Source organism: Tauraco erythrolophus, chromosome 4 (assembly GCF_009769465.1).
Source record: "Tauraco erythrolophus isolate bTauEry1 chromosome 4, bTauEry1.pri, whole genome shotgun sequence".
NCBI lineage: Eukaryota > Metazoa > Chordata > Aves > Musophagiformes > Musophagidae > Tauraco > Tauraco erythrolophus.
The window spans coordinates 10,305,158-10,320,425 of NC_141468.1; the positions used below are offsets into that span (position 1 = coordinate 10,305,158).

General features: G+C 37.5%; 1 protein-coding gene across 1 annotated transcript in view; it reads left to right on the forward strand.

The window, feature by feature from the left end:
• Positions 1–15,268, forward strand: part of SEMA3A (semaphorin 3A) — a 169,876-nt gene that overhangs the window by 50,802 nt on the left and 103,806 nt on the right. Inside the window, exon 4 of the mRNA XM_086611182.1 lies at positions 1,986–2,048. Coding sequence (XP_086467308.1) covers positions 1,986–2,048 — 63 coding nt within the window. The remainder of the gene's footprint in view (positions 1–1,985; positions 2,049–15,268) is intronic.

A 15,268-nucleotide genomic window follows, 5' to 3' on the forward strand; every position in this document is an offset into this window, starting at 1 on the left:
TTGACTATTAGCTTCCTAAGATGATAGCAATAAATACCTTGTGTTTTCTGTTCAGAGGGAAGACAGGCTATTCATTTGTATTCTCTAAGGAAAAATGATAAAAGGAAAACCGAGTATTTTCTTTTCTATTCTCTTTAGAGCAGCTATAAAGGAAACTAGCTATTTATTTGAATACTCTGAGGGATTGATAGCTTAATGTGCAAAACATCTGGAATAATTAAAGGAAAAAAGGTGTTTCTATTGCAGAAAAGAGCTCTGCAGAATGGGAGGAATTATATGTTGCGTACTTAAGTATTCAGATACCTTTAGAACACTACTTGAAATTATATACTATTATTACCATATTGAAAAAAGAGCTGATGTTGCTAACATGGAACTGAATGTTGGCAACAGACTTAAAGAACAGACTTACAATTTAGACTTTAGATTTAAGAAGAGACAAAAGACTTAAAGAATTTGGGATCTGTTTATTAAAGACAGGAGGGTCACAGAAGAAACTTCGAGTAAAATCACAATGCAGCCAGTGCTGCGCTTGAGCTTGAACTTCACCAGTTGTTGTTTCCGCCATGTAAGAAAGAACTAAAGTTTCTATCTAAATGCTGAGAGCATCATGGGGCTCCAAAGGAGCACAACTCAAAAAGCTTTTCATTATTAAAAATGATTCAATTTAGCTGACTTTTAAACCAAATTAGAGGAAACCATTGCGCTGTGAGAATAAGGAAAAAAAAAATCTAGCCATTCACTTTATGGATTAGAATGCTGGTTTGCATAGTATAGAAATCTTTGCCCAAAACTTGAACTGAACTTGAACTGATCCTTCAGGGAGATCTGAGAAGTTTGGTTAATGTTTTTCAACCTAGTAAATTTAAATTTTCACATGTCTCTGCACATTTTAAGCTGAGAATAGAAACAGGAAGTAGCAGGAATCCTTTGAGAGAGAACGTGCTCATAAAATTTTCAGCCTTATTTTATAGACTTAAGATGTTCGATTGCTGTTTGGATTTCATTAAGTTTTAAGAAAATTTTGAATTAAAAATCATAGTTGTAAACTGTATTTTCTAATGCCATATATAACATCTCCTTTGACCGCTTCTGTTGTCCATATTAATTCTTTTTCCTGTTCTTTTTGAATACTTTGCCTTTAATGTTCTTTTAACAAACTATATTGAACACCAAGGCTGTAATCCAGACTTATGGCCATTCATATTGCATTATCTGAGGTTCCCAAATGAATAGCCTGGCATTTTATGGGAAGATCATGTTTTATTCTATATGTAATTCCTAAAAGCTTTTCAAAAAAACATGAATAATTGACTGTGAGGGTCTCTGGATTTTCTCTGTATGAGGTGAGATCCATTTTCTGCTAAGCAAATACCACAGTAAACCCAGATTTAGTTTTACTTGGTTTAGGATAGCTCTATAGGAACAGCATAAACATTTCTATTTTGATGGTGTGATACTTTTCAAGTACCATGGCTTCTTTTTTATTATTTAATTAACTAAACCTAATAAAATAGTGAACTAGTAGATACACTGAAGAGGCAAACACCTCATTTCTGATACTTAACTCCAATGTGAGATTGCGTTTCACATAGATTCGATTTATTGTTAGTAAGCCTCTGCAGTTTTTTGCTCAGTCTCCATTCCATTCCATTCCATTCCATTCCATTCCATTCCATCAGATTTGAAACAGTGGAAGAACACTCACTTAATGGAGAGTCAACCCTCTTAGTGTTAGTATTCAAGATTCACTGCTGAGCTTCACAATACAATATTTCAAGATTGTTTTTGCTGTGATTCCTATTATCCGTATTTTACTCCTATCATTTCATTTCTTTGTTATCAAATTTTATGGAAGAAAAGGAAATACAGAGAAGAATGGGGAAAAGAGAAACTGGGTAAAGACACTCAGTAGAATTTTGTCTGCAATTTGTGATTATTGAAGCATGAAATAACACAACGTGATTTTTGTTCTGTGTCTTTAGATTGTTTGGCCTGTATCTCATTCCCGAAGGGATGAGTGCAAGTGGGCTGGAAAAGATATTCTGGTAAGTACAAATCTTTTTAGCATTTTTTTTTCTTTTATAAAGCATTGTAAATATTTTATTATACTTATTGCGTTAATTCTTAAAGTATTTTTGCTCCTCTGTAAGGTCACACATCTCATCATAACTTCAGTCTTGTGTTATCTCAGCCTTCTTATTCAAAATAAACAAATTTTGTCTTCATGACCAAGGGTTTAAATTTATAAATGGAAATAATGCAAATGAGATAGAATTTATCCACAAAAAAAAAAAATCAAGAAAGAGAAGGAAAGAGAAACATCAGAATGAGAAATAGTAACCCTTGTATACTTGTGTCTTGGTCTCAGGGTACATAATATTTTGACCTATTTTTGCCCTGCTCCAGTCCCAGCCTTACAGTGAGTTTTCAAGAAGTGCTTTCTTTTTGTGGCATCTTGCTGGAGTCAGTGGGTTTCCCTGAGCTCTTTTCTGCATGGAGTTCATAGCAGGATTGAGGTCAAAGTGGTTTTAACATTCTGCATCAGTTTTGGTGCTTCAGGAAAGACACTGTTACACTAGGCATAATTTTGTGTACATTTTCCCTCATTCCTGTGTACATCTTATTGCCTGTAATTTATGAAGTAGGAGAGACAGAACCAGTAGCTTCCAAATAATAATCGTTCCACATTGATAATAGCTGTCTTCTTTATAAGAACAATATGGGAAACGGGAAGACAGGGCTGAAGAAGGGAAAAGAAGATAAAAAATACATGCCTGCAATAAGCCAAACAAATACTTGCATAGCACAGCCAAATGGGAAATCACTGTGGTTGCCAAGGTATAACTGAGAGTGGAACTTGGCCCCGTGTGTATATGCTATTAGCCTGATTTTCAGAGATGATTCTGTAAAATATTCATAATGCCAACCATATGCCTCTAGAGATCTCCATTTGAATAATTTCCTAGGTCATAATAAAAATAGTTTCATCAGTCTTTACCTAGGCCGTAGAGGACAGTTGTCTTCATAAAAAGCCATTTGGGAACAGTAGAGGTGGATTAGGTGAAAACTAAGAAATGTGGGCTAAGCTATATATGTGAAAGGACAGCTAAAGTGCCAAATACGTGGGCTATCTCATTGCATAGAAATAATACATTTAAGTTAATCCATCTTCGTGTCCACAAATAATTATCAGGAGTATTTTGCAAGGTGAGGACTACAATATCTAGTATTCAAGGTTAAATAAAAAAAGACTAGTGTTAAATGTCTGAGCAAATTATACTAAGTATTCTGATATTACATTAAGTAGATTTTTTTTATAGCTAGGGTTGAAATCTAGCAAATTAGTAAGATTCAGCATATAGAATGCAAGTATACTCTGTTATTTTTTAATATTTAGTTTTAGAAATTCACAATAGTAAGAAAGAGTAAGTTTTATACATTGCACTAGGCTGATTCCAATCCATTTATTGTACAGATGCTATTATTCTGGAGTGAGCTGGGAAGTTCAGGTCCCCATCCTCTGACTATTTGTGCTGTAACTATTTTATTCACCCGGATTCCTCCGATATTAGGGCAGCTACACCTGCTGATCATGAGTAAAGGGTGAAGCCCATACCACACCCCGACGCTGTGCGTGACTCTGGTGCGTTAGCTGATGCTGTGTTCTTGTGCATTGGAAGCAGCACTCTCATGAGCCAGTGGAAAAGAAGGTGGTAGAACAGGAGCACAGAGTTCGAGAGACAGTGCAGCCCAAATTGAGGATGACAGTAATACAGTGCAGTGTCCCTAGAATCAAATAATTCGTTTTCATAAACTTTTTTCACATATATAGGTTGTTGGAGGTGATTTTGGTGGGGTTTTTTTTAGATTTTTAGATTTCTCTACAAGTGTAGGTGAAGAATAAAAATAAATAAATAAATAAATGCATAGGTCTTAGGTAATGTGGGTCCAGTTTTGGCAGGTGACTAGAAGGATGGAATAGATATCTTGGTGTGTTCAGGTCATCATCTTTAAATATTTACAGCTACCTATTCTTGCCATAAAAGAATGTGTTACAAGCAAAGTGTTTTATGTGACTGCTTTAACTGTAATTACAGATCAAGATTACAGATCATTTAAGAAACTTATTATTCCTCCCTCATTTATTCCTTAAAGCCATTGTCAGTACCTTGGGAGTGTGAAATGCAAAGGCCATAAAAATAACTCAACAGACTCTCATTACAGGGAACTAGAGAAATAAAGGACTAATAAAGTGGCATATAAAACATGCTTGATTTAATATTGCTTTCAGCAGGTACCACTGCTAAGATATTAGATACTCTTCATTCGTGATGGTTCAAAACTTTCTACCTGACAGTCTATACTTAGATGTATATAGTTTTTAAAAACCTTTTTTTAATTATTGATCTCCAGGGGAAGTCAGTGCTGAAAACGTGAGTCCCCACTAATAGGCCAGGTGCACTGCAGCAGCTGCAGCGCAACGATAGCCCCGTCTCTGCCCCACTGCTGACCTCAGCTATGACCACCGAGATTTCCTCTCATAATTACGAGAGGTAATTTACTGTCGTTTTCGCTCCTTCAGAGGGATTCTTTATACTGACACTGTCAGTCATGCCAGTCCAGGCGCAGAAGGTTTGCGGCTCAGGACAGTCCCTGCAGGATTTGAGGAGGGCGGCCAATTTGGGCTGTTCCCTCTCTCCTGGTATCCCTTTGTTCCTTAAGCAGTCATTTTCACTTCTGTTTCTTAGAGGGCTTAGTATATGTTAATTAGTTAAGCTTTGCTCACTGTATAGATAGATAAACCTTTTAAATTATGCTTCGGATCTTTTTTTTAAGATGAGTGAGCTGAGAGTAGAGACTGAAAGACCCATCCCAGCTATGTGATACTTACAGCAGGGCTTGTCTGATAGAAGTTAACTGCTACGCTTTCTCACAAAATATAGATTTTTTGTTTAATAAAATCGCAATTACTGTCCCATGCAAGTACTTAGTTTTACAATATATTTCCATTTCCTCAGTATAGATTATCACAAGCACCAAAGTAACATTGTTCATGAAAAATTAAAGACTATAAATAACAAATAAGATATTTGCTTACATAACTCAACTAAATGAGCAATTCTGTGAGGATTTCTTGCTATTCTGGACTTCAGTCTCTCATTTCATCTATGCTGGTTGCTGTAAGTCCCGTGAATATTTCTCACGATTTCTGACCAGACCTTAGAAAAATCAAAGAAGACAAAGTCTCTGCAGAATACTTCTCAGCTTTTATACTGAACTTACAGTAAAGACGTGCTGCTAGTCTTATCCCTCACTAGTGAGCCTCAATATTTTGATTTTAAGATCTCACAGGCACCTGGGACCCAGCAGAAACACATGGCAACCTCTGCATTACATATGGGTTAAATAATAGATAACTGGAAAAAAAAAAAAAAAAAAAAAAAGAGAAAGAGGCTACAATTCCACTCTGACATTCCTGGGATGTCATAAACCAGGAAAGCACCACTGTACTAGATTTGGCTGAGACGCCATAGCAGTAGGTCACGTGGCGCACAATTAATCAGAGAAATCCCTATTAAAGTGTATGATAGATTTCTGTGACTTGAAAGCTTTGAAGATTTGTTTCTGAAGGGCACCTCAGGATGTTATTTTCAAGTGTGATTTGACTATCTAATTTATTTAGCTGCTTTTAAAGATCCCAGCTGAAATTAAATTGTTGAAATGGTCCCTTCTGGCCTTGACATGTATAAATCTTTAAAATTTCAATGAGTACTTTGACAAAGTCACATAGGACAATCTACATGATGGCAGATACCTATACACACTTTGGATGCTGTATGAAAGCGCCTTCTCCCTGGATGTTTCTGGTGAGAAATAAATGTTGATATACAAACAGATACAAAAAATACTTGATACTTTTACATGGTACCAGCAAGCTTCTGCTTATGCTCTGTCACATGAACAAACAAGTCCATACAGAGGATTGCACTTTTGTGTCATTTCCCTTAACAGCTAAAGCATATCAGTACAATTGTGTGTGTATTAACATTGACTGTATTATAATTTATAGGAGATAGATATCCACTTGGGCTATTTAATTGCCATTAAATTTTACCTAGTTATTAACTCTTACCTGACTTCCACTGTGATTGACTTTGACTTCTTTATACTTCATAGTTCTCTTGGTGGTAATTTGGAATCTCTTTAGATCAGAAACCTATTCCCAGTTAAGAAGAAGCAAGAGTCTTTGCACTACACATGATTTAGCTATATTCTGTGCATGCTTCTTTGCATTTAAGTGTGGCTGGCATTTAATTATTGAGTTTATGGTTCGTACAGGTAGAATCATATGGCTGGAGTTTAATTCACCATCTCATTTGTTATGATAATTCTTAATTTAAGCCAAAATGTTCATATACCATCACAGTTTATGCTTCCTTTAAAATTTTCCAGCCCCTCCCTGATCAAAGAAAGGTTAGCAATTTCATAGTCTTATGGATCCACCAGTGTGCAATGACTTAATCTGGAAAGAAAGAAAGAAAAGTGATGTGTAACTTAGCAAGTGTCTCTCAGCCATATCTGGTGATACTTTGGAAAACAAAGTTGGTAAGAAATGAGCACTATTCCCTTTAACTGATTTTATTACTGTTATTGCCTTAGGGAAAATAGAAGAACATGGAGGCAGAAAGTAAAAATAATTCTTTTCATCTGTTATTGTAAACAAAGATCTGAAGAGGCAATCTGAAAATTGAAAACACAAAGCTGCCTGGATCTAGAAAACCTGCTTCTAAGTTCATCTGACAGGCACATTTTTTCTGGTCAAATTATATCTAGCCCTTTGAATGTGCCAAAGAGGAGTTCATCCCTTTCTGTGAGGGTTCTTCCTTTGGAGGACATCAACAGCCAGATTTCCAGCTTTTCTATCACCGACTCTTACCACCATCTCCATTTCCTTTCTGGCTCCTTGTCTCAAGCATAGCACTGAGATCCTTTAACAGAGTCTACTAAAGACCCAGCCTGGGGAAAAGGGAAAGTTGAATGTTCCCGGGAGTAGGAAAGGGTAAAGTGAGCAAAAATCCGAAGCAAAGGACCTCCAGTGAGGTTAGGGACAGAATTTACCTTCAGCATTACCTACTACCAGGAGAAATGTAACTTCTGAGACATTTGTAGACAAATAGTCTAATTATCCCAGTTGGTATGCTGGGATTATTAGTTTGAGGACTGCTCACTCCTTAATCTTGTCCATGATCTTTAACATGGGCATGATTTCTTAATGTCATCCATACCAACTTGGAAAATAAGAAGAGGGTAGTAATCAGTGGGCCTGACTATAGATGGGAGTTTTTTTATTACATCCCTAATTGTTGCCCCAGGAAGGGAGCAGACCTCCCTGTGTAAAGGGTCAGGTCTACAAATCTGGCCTTCCACACCCCTCAAAAGGGAGTCTCCTAAAACAATCACCCGCCTTTCCTTCTTAACTGAGGCTGTCTTGATGATACGTGTGGTCCTAGGGAAGGATACTAGCGTGTGTGTATCATCATCCTCCCTGGGTGTTGGTTCCACTTGCAGAGCTTCAAATCTGTTGTGTAATGGAACCTGGGAGGTAGTTGCAGGAGCAGAGGGGGCAGGCTTGCCGCGCCGGGCAGGGACCTGCTGCCATTGCTCGTTCCCACCTGGATTCCTCTTCCCGATTTCCTACCAAAGCATTTCTTACCATTTAGGAGACAAGAGAGCGGGACATTTTGTGAGTGGAGTGCTGCTTTAAAATTGCTGCTGCGTAAAACTGCTTTGCATAGACTACAAACAAAACAGAAAGACACATAGAGGAAAATAAAATAAAGCAAACCTACAAACCCTTCACTTGGAGGTGAACTGAGCTTGATAAAAATGGAGCATAATACACTGGAGTCTTTCAGAGTCCTATGGAGCTCTCTAAAAAAATTTCCCCCTCTGGGAAATTCTGTCTGGGCCAGCTCCAGTTCTTGGATGGACCCCCACAACACACCCACCAGCATAAAGCCTCGTTTATGGCTCTTAGTTCAGATGTTGATCCTACAGCTTGTGTTCATTTAGGCATTTGCATATATTTCTTTTTATGAACTGACCAAGGCAAATCACTTACTGTAAGGTAATAACTTGTGTACTTATATAGAGGAAGAATTAAGTTGGCATTTGTTCAGATTTTCTTATTTTACCCACTTATGTATCATGGGAAGTCATTTAAGTCTTTCAGGATGGGGAACAAATTGATATAGATCAAGGAGAAAGCTAATTTTCCAATTTTGGGCTTGTTTTTCTGTTTATAGGTGTGACTATAGAAATTTGCTTCTGAAGGAAATTTAATATTCAGCAGATTTAATGCAGTCTTGCAAAAATGTCTTCTTTGTTGCTTTTGAAATACAAAGTCACAAGAGTTAACAGAGGGGAAGTAAAGGAGAAATGAAGGAAAAATAATTCCCAAAACTATGGGTTTAATTTTCTATCAATAGATGTTCCTCATGAGCCCTAGTTTGGCCTTGGCAAAGTCTGAGAATTACTTTTATTTATGACTGAGTTACCAGCTATTGCTATTTCAAAATGATGTTGGGTAATTCCTTGTTATGATTTATTGCATCCCAAGATGGACAGAATAAATTTATTCTTTGTACATTTTTTTCCAGAGAAACACATTAACTGGATGACTAGTAAAAATGATCGATATGTTTAGTCCCTGTTTTCTTTCAGGCCTTCAGTCTGAAAATCATGGAGTCAGAGAATGGCCTTTCTTTTAGTGCCAGTCACATCTTTTTCTTTTTTTTTTTTTTTTTCTGAATTTGCTTCACATTCTTTCTATTTTTCTATTTAGGTTTGGTGTGGTTTGGTTTAGTTTTTGGGATTTTCTACTGCTTTAATAAAAGAAAAACTAGTTTACAAATTAAGGATAGGTCTGCTCTGAAAGAAAGATCGTGTATCACAGTTCCTCTGTACTCAAGATGTGGTCACTATGTCACTATTAAATTAGTCCACAACTAAATTATTTTCTATAGTCCTGGTACTTACATAGATCAAAAATAGGTCTACTAAATTCCTCCCTGCTGCACACAAGTCTAAAATATTGTCTTTCTTCTTTTATAATAAGTAAAGGAACTAATGGGAAAGTTCTTAAAATAACCTAGGAAATAATATGTAATTATTTCCTATGTTGAAGCTAATGCTTTGTTCAGTTTCCACATCTTCATGTCAACAGAAGATCTTTAAAAAGACCTTTTCAGTGTAGAGAAAGTTTTGTATTCTGAAGATGGTGGAACACGAAAAGTAAGAATGGTAGATAAAGGGAGAATCCATATCTTTCTCTCTTGCTTTTGTTGGTTTTTTTTTTTTGTGTGTGCGTGTGTGTTCTTTTTCTGACTGAATGATTTGTATTGGATCAAATAATCTATTGATCACTTTTTCCTTTGGGTAATTTCTTCCTGATTAACATCTTCCAAAATTTTAGATTACTATACATGTATCATGAAGATAAAAAACCAAACATAAACAAATAAACAACCCCCAAAAAACAATCTCACAAAAAATCCCAACCAAAAACCACTCAGCAAACTCTCATTTCAATGATTTCACTTTGATGCCAAATTTTTACTGAGTGGGAATTTTAAGCTTCTGCCCCTTAAGGTTTCTCTGTTCAGCATCTCTCTGTGGTGTCAAAATAGTTTAATATCCACACACAAATTTCCGGATTCCTACAGTAAGGCACATGTAACTTCATAGTCGAGCTTGCAAAGTATGTTTATTTACAGGCACACATATTGCTAAGCAAATGTCCCTTATAGATGCATCGGTCTTTTGCTTCCTTTCAGCATTTTACCTTCACTTCCAACACAGAATTTTTGAGTATATTTATCTTAGGTGGCTGTGAGTGGAAATCATTACAGGATATGCCTATAATATGCTGAATAAAGGCACGATGACTGATACGGAGTCTTAAGGAATTGCTTTATGTGCCTATAACAGGCTTGACAACCTGTTTGTCTGAAATACTCCACCCGATTAGCAGGTGTTGATACTATTTGGAAAGGTGGGGTGTAATCTGATTTCTCCAGGAGACAAGTGATTACCCCACCCAGATAGGAGAGAGAGATGAGAGAGACTCTTTAGATCTAGACTGTGGTCGCAACTTAAATTGCTCCCAGGCTTGGTGGGACTGCTTGAGATGAAACCAAGCAGTATTGTTCATTTCTTTGCTAATAAAGCCATGCCAGAATATGGGACAGGTTTACTCTACAGAGCAAAACCAATTTTGGTTTAAAGTTATGGTCAGAAAAGAACTGGCTTCTGCTTGACCTCAAGGCTTCCTGGAATACTCTTCTGTTCCGTAAATAAATTAATTCTGTGCTGTAGGAAGTACATAATACTGAAAACCATAACAATTCAAAATAAAGGAAGCTTGCTAACGTTCATGGAAAGGTTTGATGTACAACAATCATGCTGCGGCTGCAAAATCCCAAAACCCCACTTTTTTGCTGGACTGCATCAACAAAAGGCTTTGTTTTGTCTTGTTAACTGTGCATTAACCAGGTGTATGAAAATATGAGATGGTCATTAAATCAGATATTTAGTGCTGCAGCCTTTTCTTGGCATTCCCCGAGCTGTTCACATGTCCGGAACAATTATCTGTATCTGCTGAATGAAGATTTAAGGACTGGAAACATGTCTTGTAGTTTGAACATACTGAATGCCAAAAAATTTGGACAGATCTTGCTTCTTAAGATTGCTAGGCCAGATATTTAGCGCTAATGGCAAAGATTTGAAGGCCTGATATGTTTGGTCCTTTGAGTCAAAGGAGGCATCTTCAAAGCATCTCATGACTTCTTCTAATGGCTTCTAGTTTAGGAGTTTTTTCAGGACAGACTCTAGAGAGTATCCCACGTGGCTTAGCTACCTCCATGCTTGGCCTTAGTGGTAAACTTTGGGCCAAATGACCAAATACGAGCAGTGACCACCGGATTTGTAAGTCGGTAGGTAGGCAAGCAGGGAGACATTTTGTGTTTCACCCTTACTAACACGAAAGAAGAACCAGAGGAGCTTTCCATCTGCTGTGCAAGTGTGCTGACAATACAACTATTTGTGAATATGGCATGCAGTTTTCTGGCTTGAAAGAATCAGGATATATCTGGGTTTTTTCAGTGGCTTTTTTTTTATCATGTGCTTTGTTAGTTGGCTTCTTTCTTCTTGTCTCGATGCTTTAATGGTTTATATTCATGCAGACATCCTGTAACTTGAGTAAATTACACATTTTAAATATTCTCATGAACTCTTGTCATATCAAAAAATCAGACAGATAACAGGCATAACTTAATTGGAAAGATAACTGGAAGTACAATAAGCTGTACCAGGCAACTAAAAATGTCTTATCAACCCTCATCAGTACCTTCAGTCTGAAATTTCTCAAGGCATATCTTGACAGCAGAGGAAAATATAAATGTGGAATTCATCAATGGTTCCTCTGTGATGTTGGCAGTGGTCACCATGCCTAAAAGCAATGTCATTCCTGACCTCCAGAGAGGTTAAGTTCTCCAGATCATGATCCAGCATAAGGGCCAATGGATCTGGGAATCTGTCAGCTTTTTCAAAGCTCTGAGGTGGAAAGACAAGTACAATTAGAATTCAGTCTGCAAAATAACATAGATTTATGAAAGGGACTAGGTATTTTGTTTATCTAGAGATATTCTAGGTTTGTATTGGATTTGTGTGTGTGTGACACAATACATGCTGCATATAAAGCTTTGACTAATGGAGATGTAAACCCCAAGAACTATGTTAATAGAAATCCCTCTCTGTGACAGACCTTGATAGTTCAGCTGCTTAACTTTACTCAGCACTGCAGACCAGCTCTTTTTCAGAGTGTAGGACTATAAAACATTGATCCTGCTAATTGCAAGGTACAATAATGACAAAACAGGGATGGAAACGATGTTATTGATCCAGACTGCAAGGGGTACACAGTAATAAATCATGGTAATAAATCACAGTCTGCAAATATTTTCATGCCAGCTGGCCTGCCCTGCTCGAAAATCATGCACCTGCCTGTACAGGTTCAGCTGGAAGGTTATCTACTCCAGTACAGGTGCTCGGCATGAATGCCCCACCCATTAGGACCTGTACAAAGCTCCTAGTACTCGATGACTTTCCTGTTACTGCGAATGCAGCACTTAGCATGATAGCTTTGCAGCAGTGTTACCGGCTAGCTTACTCCAATAAAACAAAATTTTAAAAAGACCATTGCATCTTAACAGGACTGGAGTAATCTGCTTTGTTCCCTGCCTATTCTGGGCCTGTTTAAGCAGACTGTGCTCTTTGACCAATATTGTTCTAAGTGTTCCTGTAATACAAAGAGGGAAACGGTGATAATTTTTAAACAATGATACTGCCTTTTACAAAAACTTGCACACAAACAGCAAGAGCTGTGAAAGTACATGGCATGTAGAGCTCACCCCGAAGACGACGTCCTTGCACATGCTTACTGACGTGCTAAAGCGTTTGCAGGATCTAGCTGAGAGTCCATCACCTGTGTGCATGGCAGCCACACATATATTTACTGCACTAATGCTCCAGAAATATTTTCCTTGAGACAACGCTACTGCATGCTGAAAAAGATACCTAGCTGATACAGACAGAATTGGTCGCAGCTGGCAGTAGCCCACCAGCAAAAGAGAAAAGTTAAAAAGCTCTGTGATAAGTCGGGAATGTCTTTCAGCAGTGTGATAAATTTGAATGACAGCAGTAATATCAGGGATTACTTATTCTCCATGGATATCCCTGACCTTGCCACTTGAGAATTCAACTAATTGGATAGAAGAAGAAAAAGAAAAAGTAAACATATTAATTAAACTCATGCATGGGTCTTTATATGGAAACTGCCCATCCACTTTGATTTGAAAGACAAAACACGTATTTATTTTGTTTGTCCAGCTGTTAGATGATAGCTTTAAATCCCCTTGTCCATCCAGTTTAGACAAAATCTTCTGCTATTTTAATCACTTGGCTATGTGGGAAGGCTGAAATAAAGGAAGAATGTATTACAGGGTCTGATTCTTATCCGGATTAATTCAGCAGAAAACTGTTGAAGCTAATGATACTGTAATGCATTATTTAGCCTTCTACTTATTGCCCTGCTTAATCTGGCCATTTGCATTTGCTGTAATAACTGAGAAGCAGCATAGACTTCAATGCTGGTTAAAAAAAAAAAAGGAAACCGCTTTCTTTAAATAAGGAGAAGAATCTGGATATTAGTTGGTCACAGGGACTTACCCTTTAACTTCCACTTAAAAAGATGTCATTATAAACTCTGTGCTGCTTCAGAAATCCAGATTGAGGATGGAGGTTCCAGGCTTCTGGAGGAGAGATAATTACTGGAAACTCATAAAAACCACCTAAATTCTGTTTTAATTTTCATACGCAGAGCAGATGTTTTGACAGATGGATGGACTTTATTTTTGTAACTGTCCGGGAAAAGTCTGCATAACACAGCCTAATCAGTGTTACGTATCCGTAGTGTTTGTTTTTCAATCTTTCTGCATTTGGTTCCTATGCTTTTGGTTGCAGACATTTTCTTTGTAATTTATTTTTTCAGGCTAATCTCTCCCTGCGTAAGCCCTTCTATCGGTTTGATATGTAAATATTAGAAAACTCTTAAAAAATGAATGTGTATGTTTGCTTAGTAAATCAGATATATTGATCTCCATATCGTGAGTGCCTTTCTGGAAAACTTAATTAAGACTTTATCTTCTCTTCAAGACAGGCCCTCTGTCCTTATACATAGTATATAATATTTGGAACTGAAATTTGGAGTTAAGATCTCTGTCCAGACACAATGGACCTCTTTGACTTTAATTCACACTCTGAATATAAGTGACAGTCTAATAATTTCTCAACTTGCTCTACAAGTAGGAATTTAGTACAATAGAATTTGCAGCGGGGTTGGTGCTTTGACTGCAGCATCATAGTATGATGCAAATGGTTTTAGCCACTTTCATTTCAATAAACTGTCAGCTGAGGATCTGAACCCCATAACTTCCTCAGTCAAGTATAGAGGAGACGTAAACACCTATAATGTAGCTGAAGTTAAAACCTTTTTCTCACTTAGGAATGCCCAGTAAACATCTAGGGCACTGTTCCTTCCAAAATGATCCTTTAACTCCTGTACACAAGGTGGAATGGATTCAGCTGGATGTCCTTGTGCCCTCATGTGCCGAATCAACCCCAGGCAAGCCTGGAGTGTCTGCTTGGGCTTTGGTGAGGGATACGGCCCGTATCCCTTCAGGCGGAGAAACAAACTGGATTGTGCCCCATGTTTGGGGTGAGTGCTTCAGCCACTGCACATGGCAGAGCCAGGACAGGGCATGAACCATTTCTTTGGCCATACTTTGGAGGATACTGGCAATCATGCCATCAGAGGACTGTTTGCAGAAGCAGATCCAGCAGTTACACTGTAAAAAAAAGTATCTGGCTAAAGAAGTTCCTTTTGTCAAGACACAGAAAGAAGGACCTCGTAGGCTATGCTAAAAGATCTCAGACACAGTGAGGGGTTTAGCCCTGAATTCTAAGACAGAGGTACTTCTGTACAAGGCCAAAGGCAGAACCTACAGCTCTGGGGGAAACCTTATACCATTTATTGAAATACAAATGAAGATTAATCCTCTCCAGAGGTAGAAAAGATAAATGAATTGGGATTTTGAGGACTACAGTAACTCCCTCACGATGTACCTAATTTTCTCTTTGACTATCTGCCTCAGTCATTCTGTACCATATGCAATCACTTATGCTTTCTGCTGTATGTATGTATATATAAACTGAAGCTTTAGGGCATAAACCAGTGTTTAGCTTCATATAGACAGGAAAGGTTTCCTAATATTAAGCTATCCGTTATAATAAACAGAATTATTAGGTGGAAGAATTTGTGATGATTCGCTATGGTGATTCCACTGCTTCTCTTCTTTAAGATTTATTTTCACAACCTATATCCAAGTAATACTTTCCTGTCTACGGAGAACTTTGCAAACCTTGTGTTCATTTTCATTCACATTATTAGGCTAAAATTATGTTAAACTCCCACACCACCCTGCTTTCACTTATGAAAAAAACTCTGATTTCCACCTGGAAAAGAATTTTTAGAAGTCTAATTTTCTTCCTTCGGCTGTTTTACTTGATGAAGAACGATATTCAGAGGGTATGATTATGTCTAGAATATGTTCCCTTTAAACAACTTCCCTTTCCTGGGGAAAGTGAA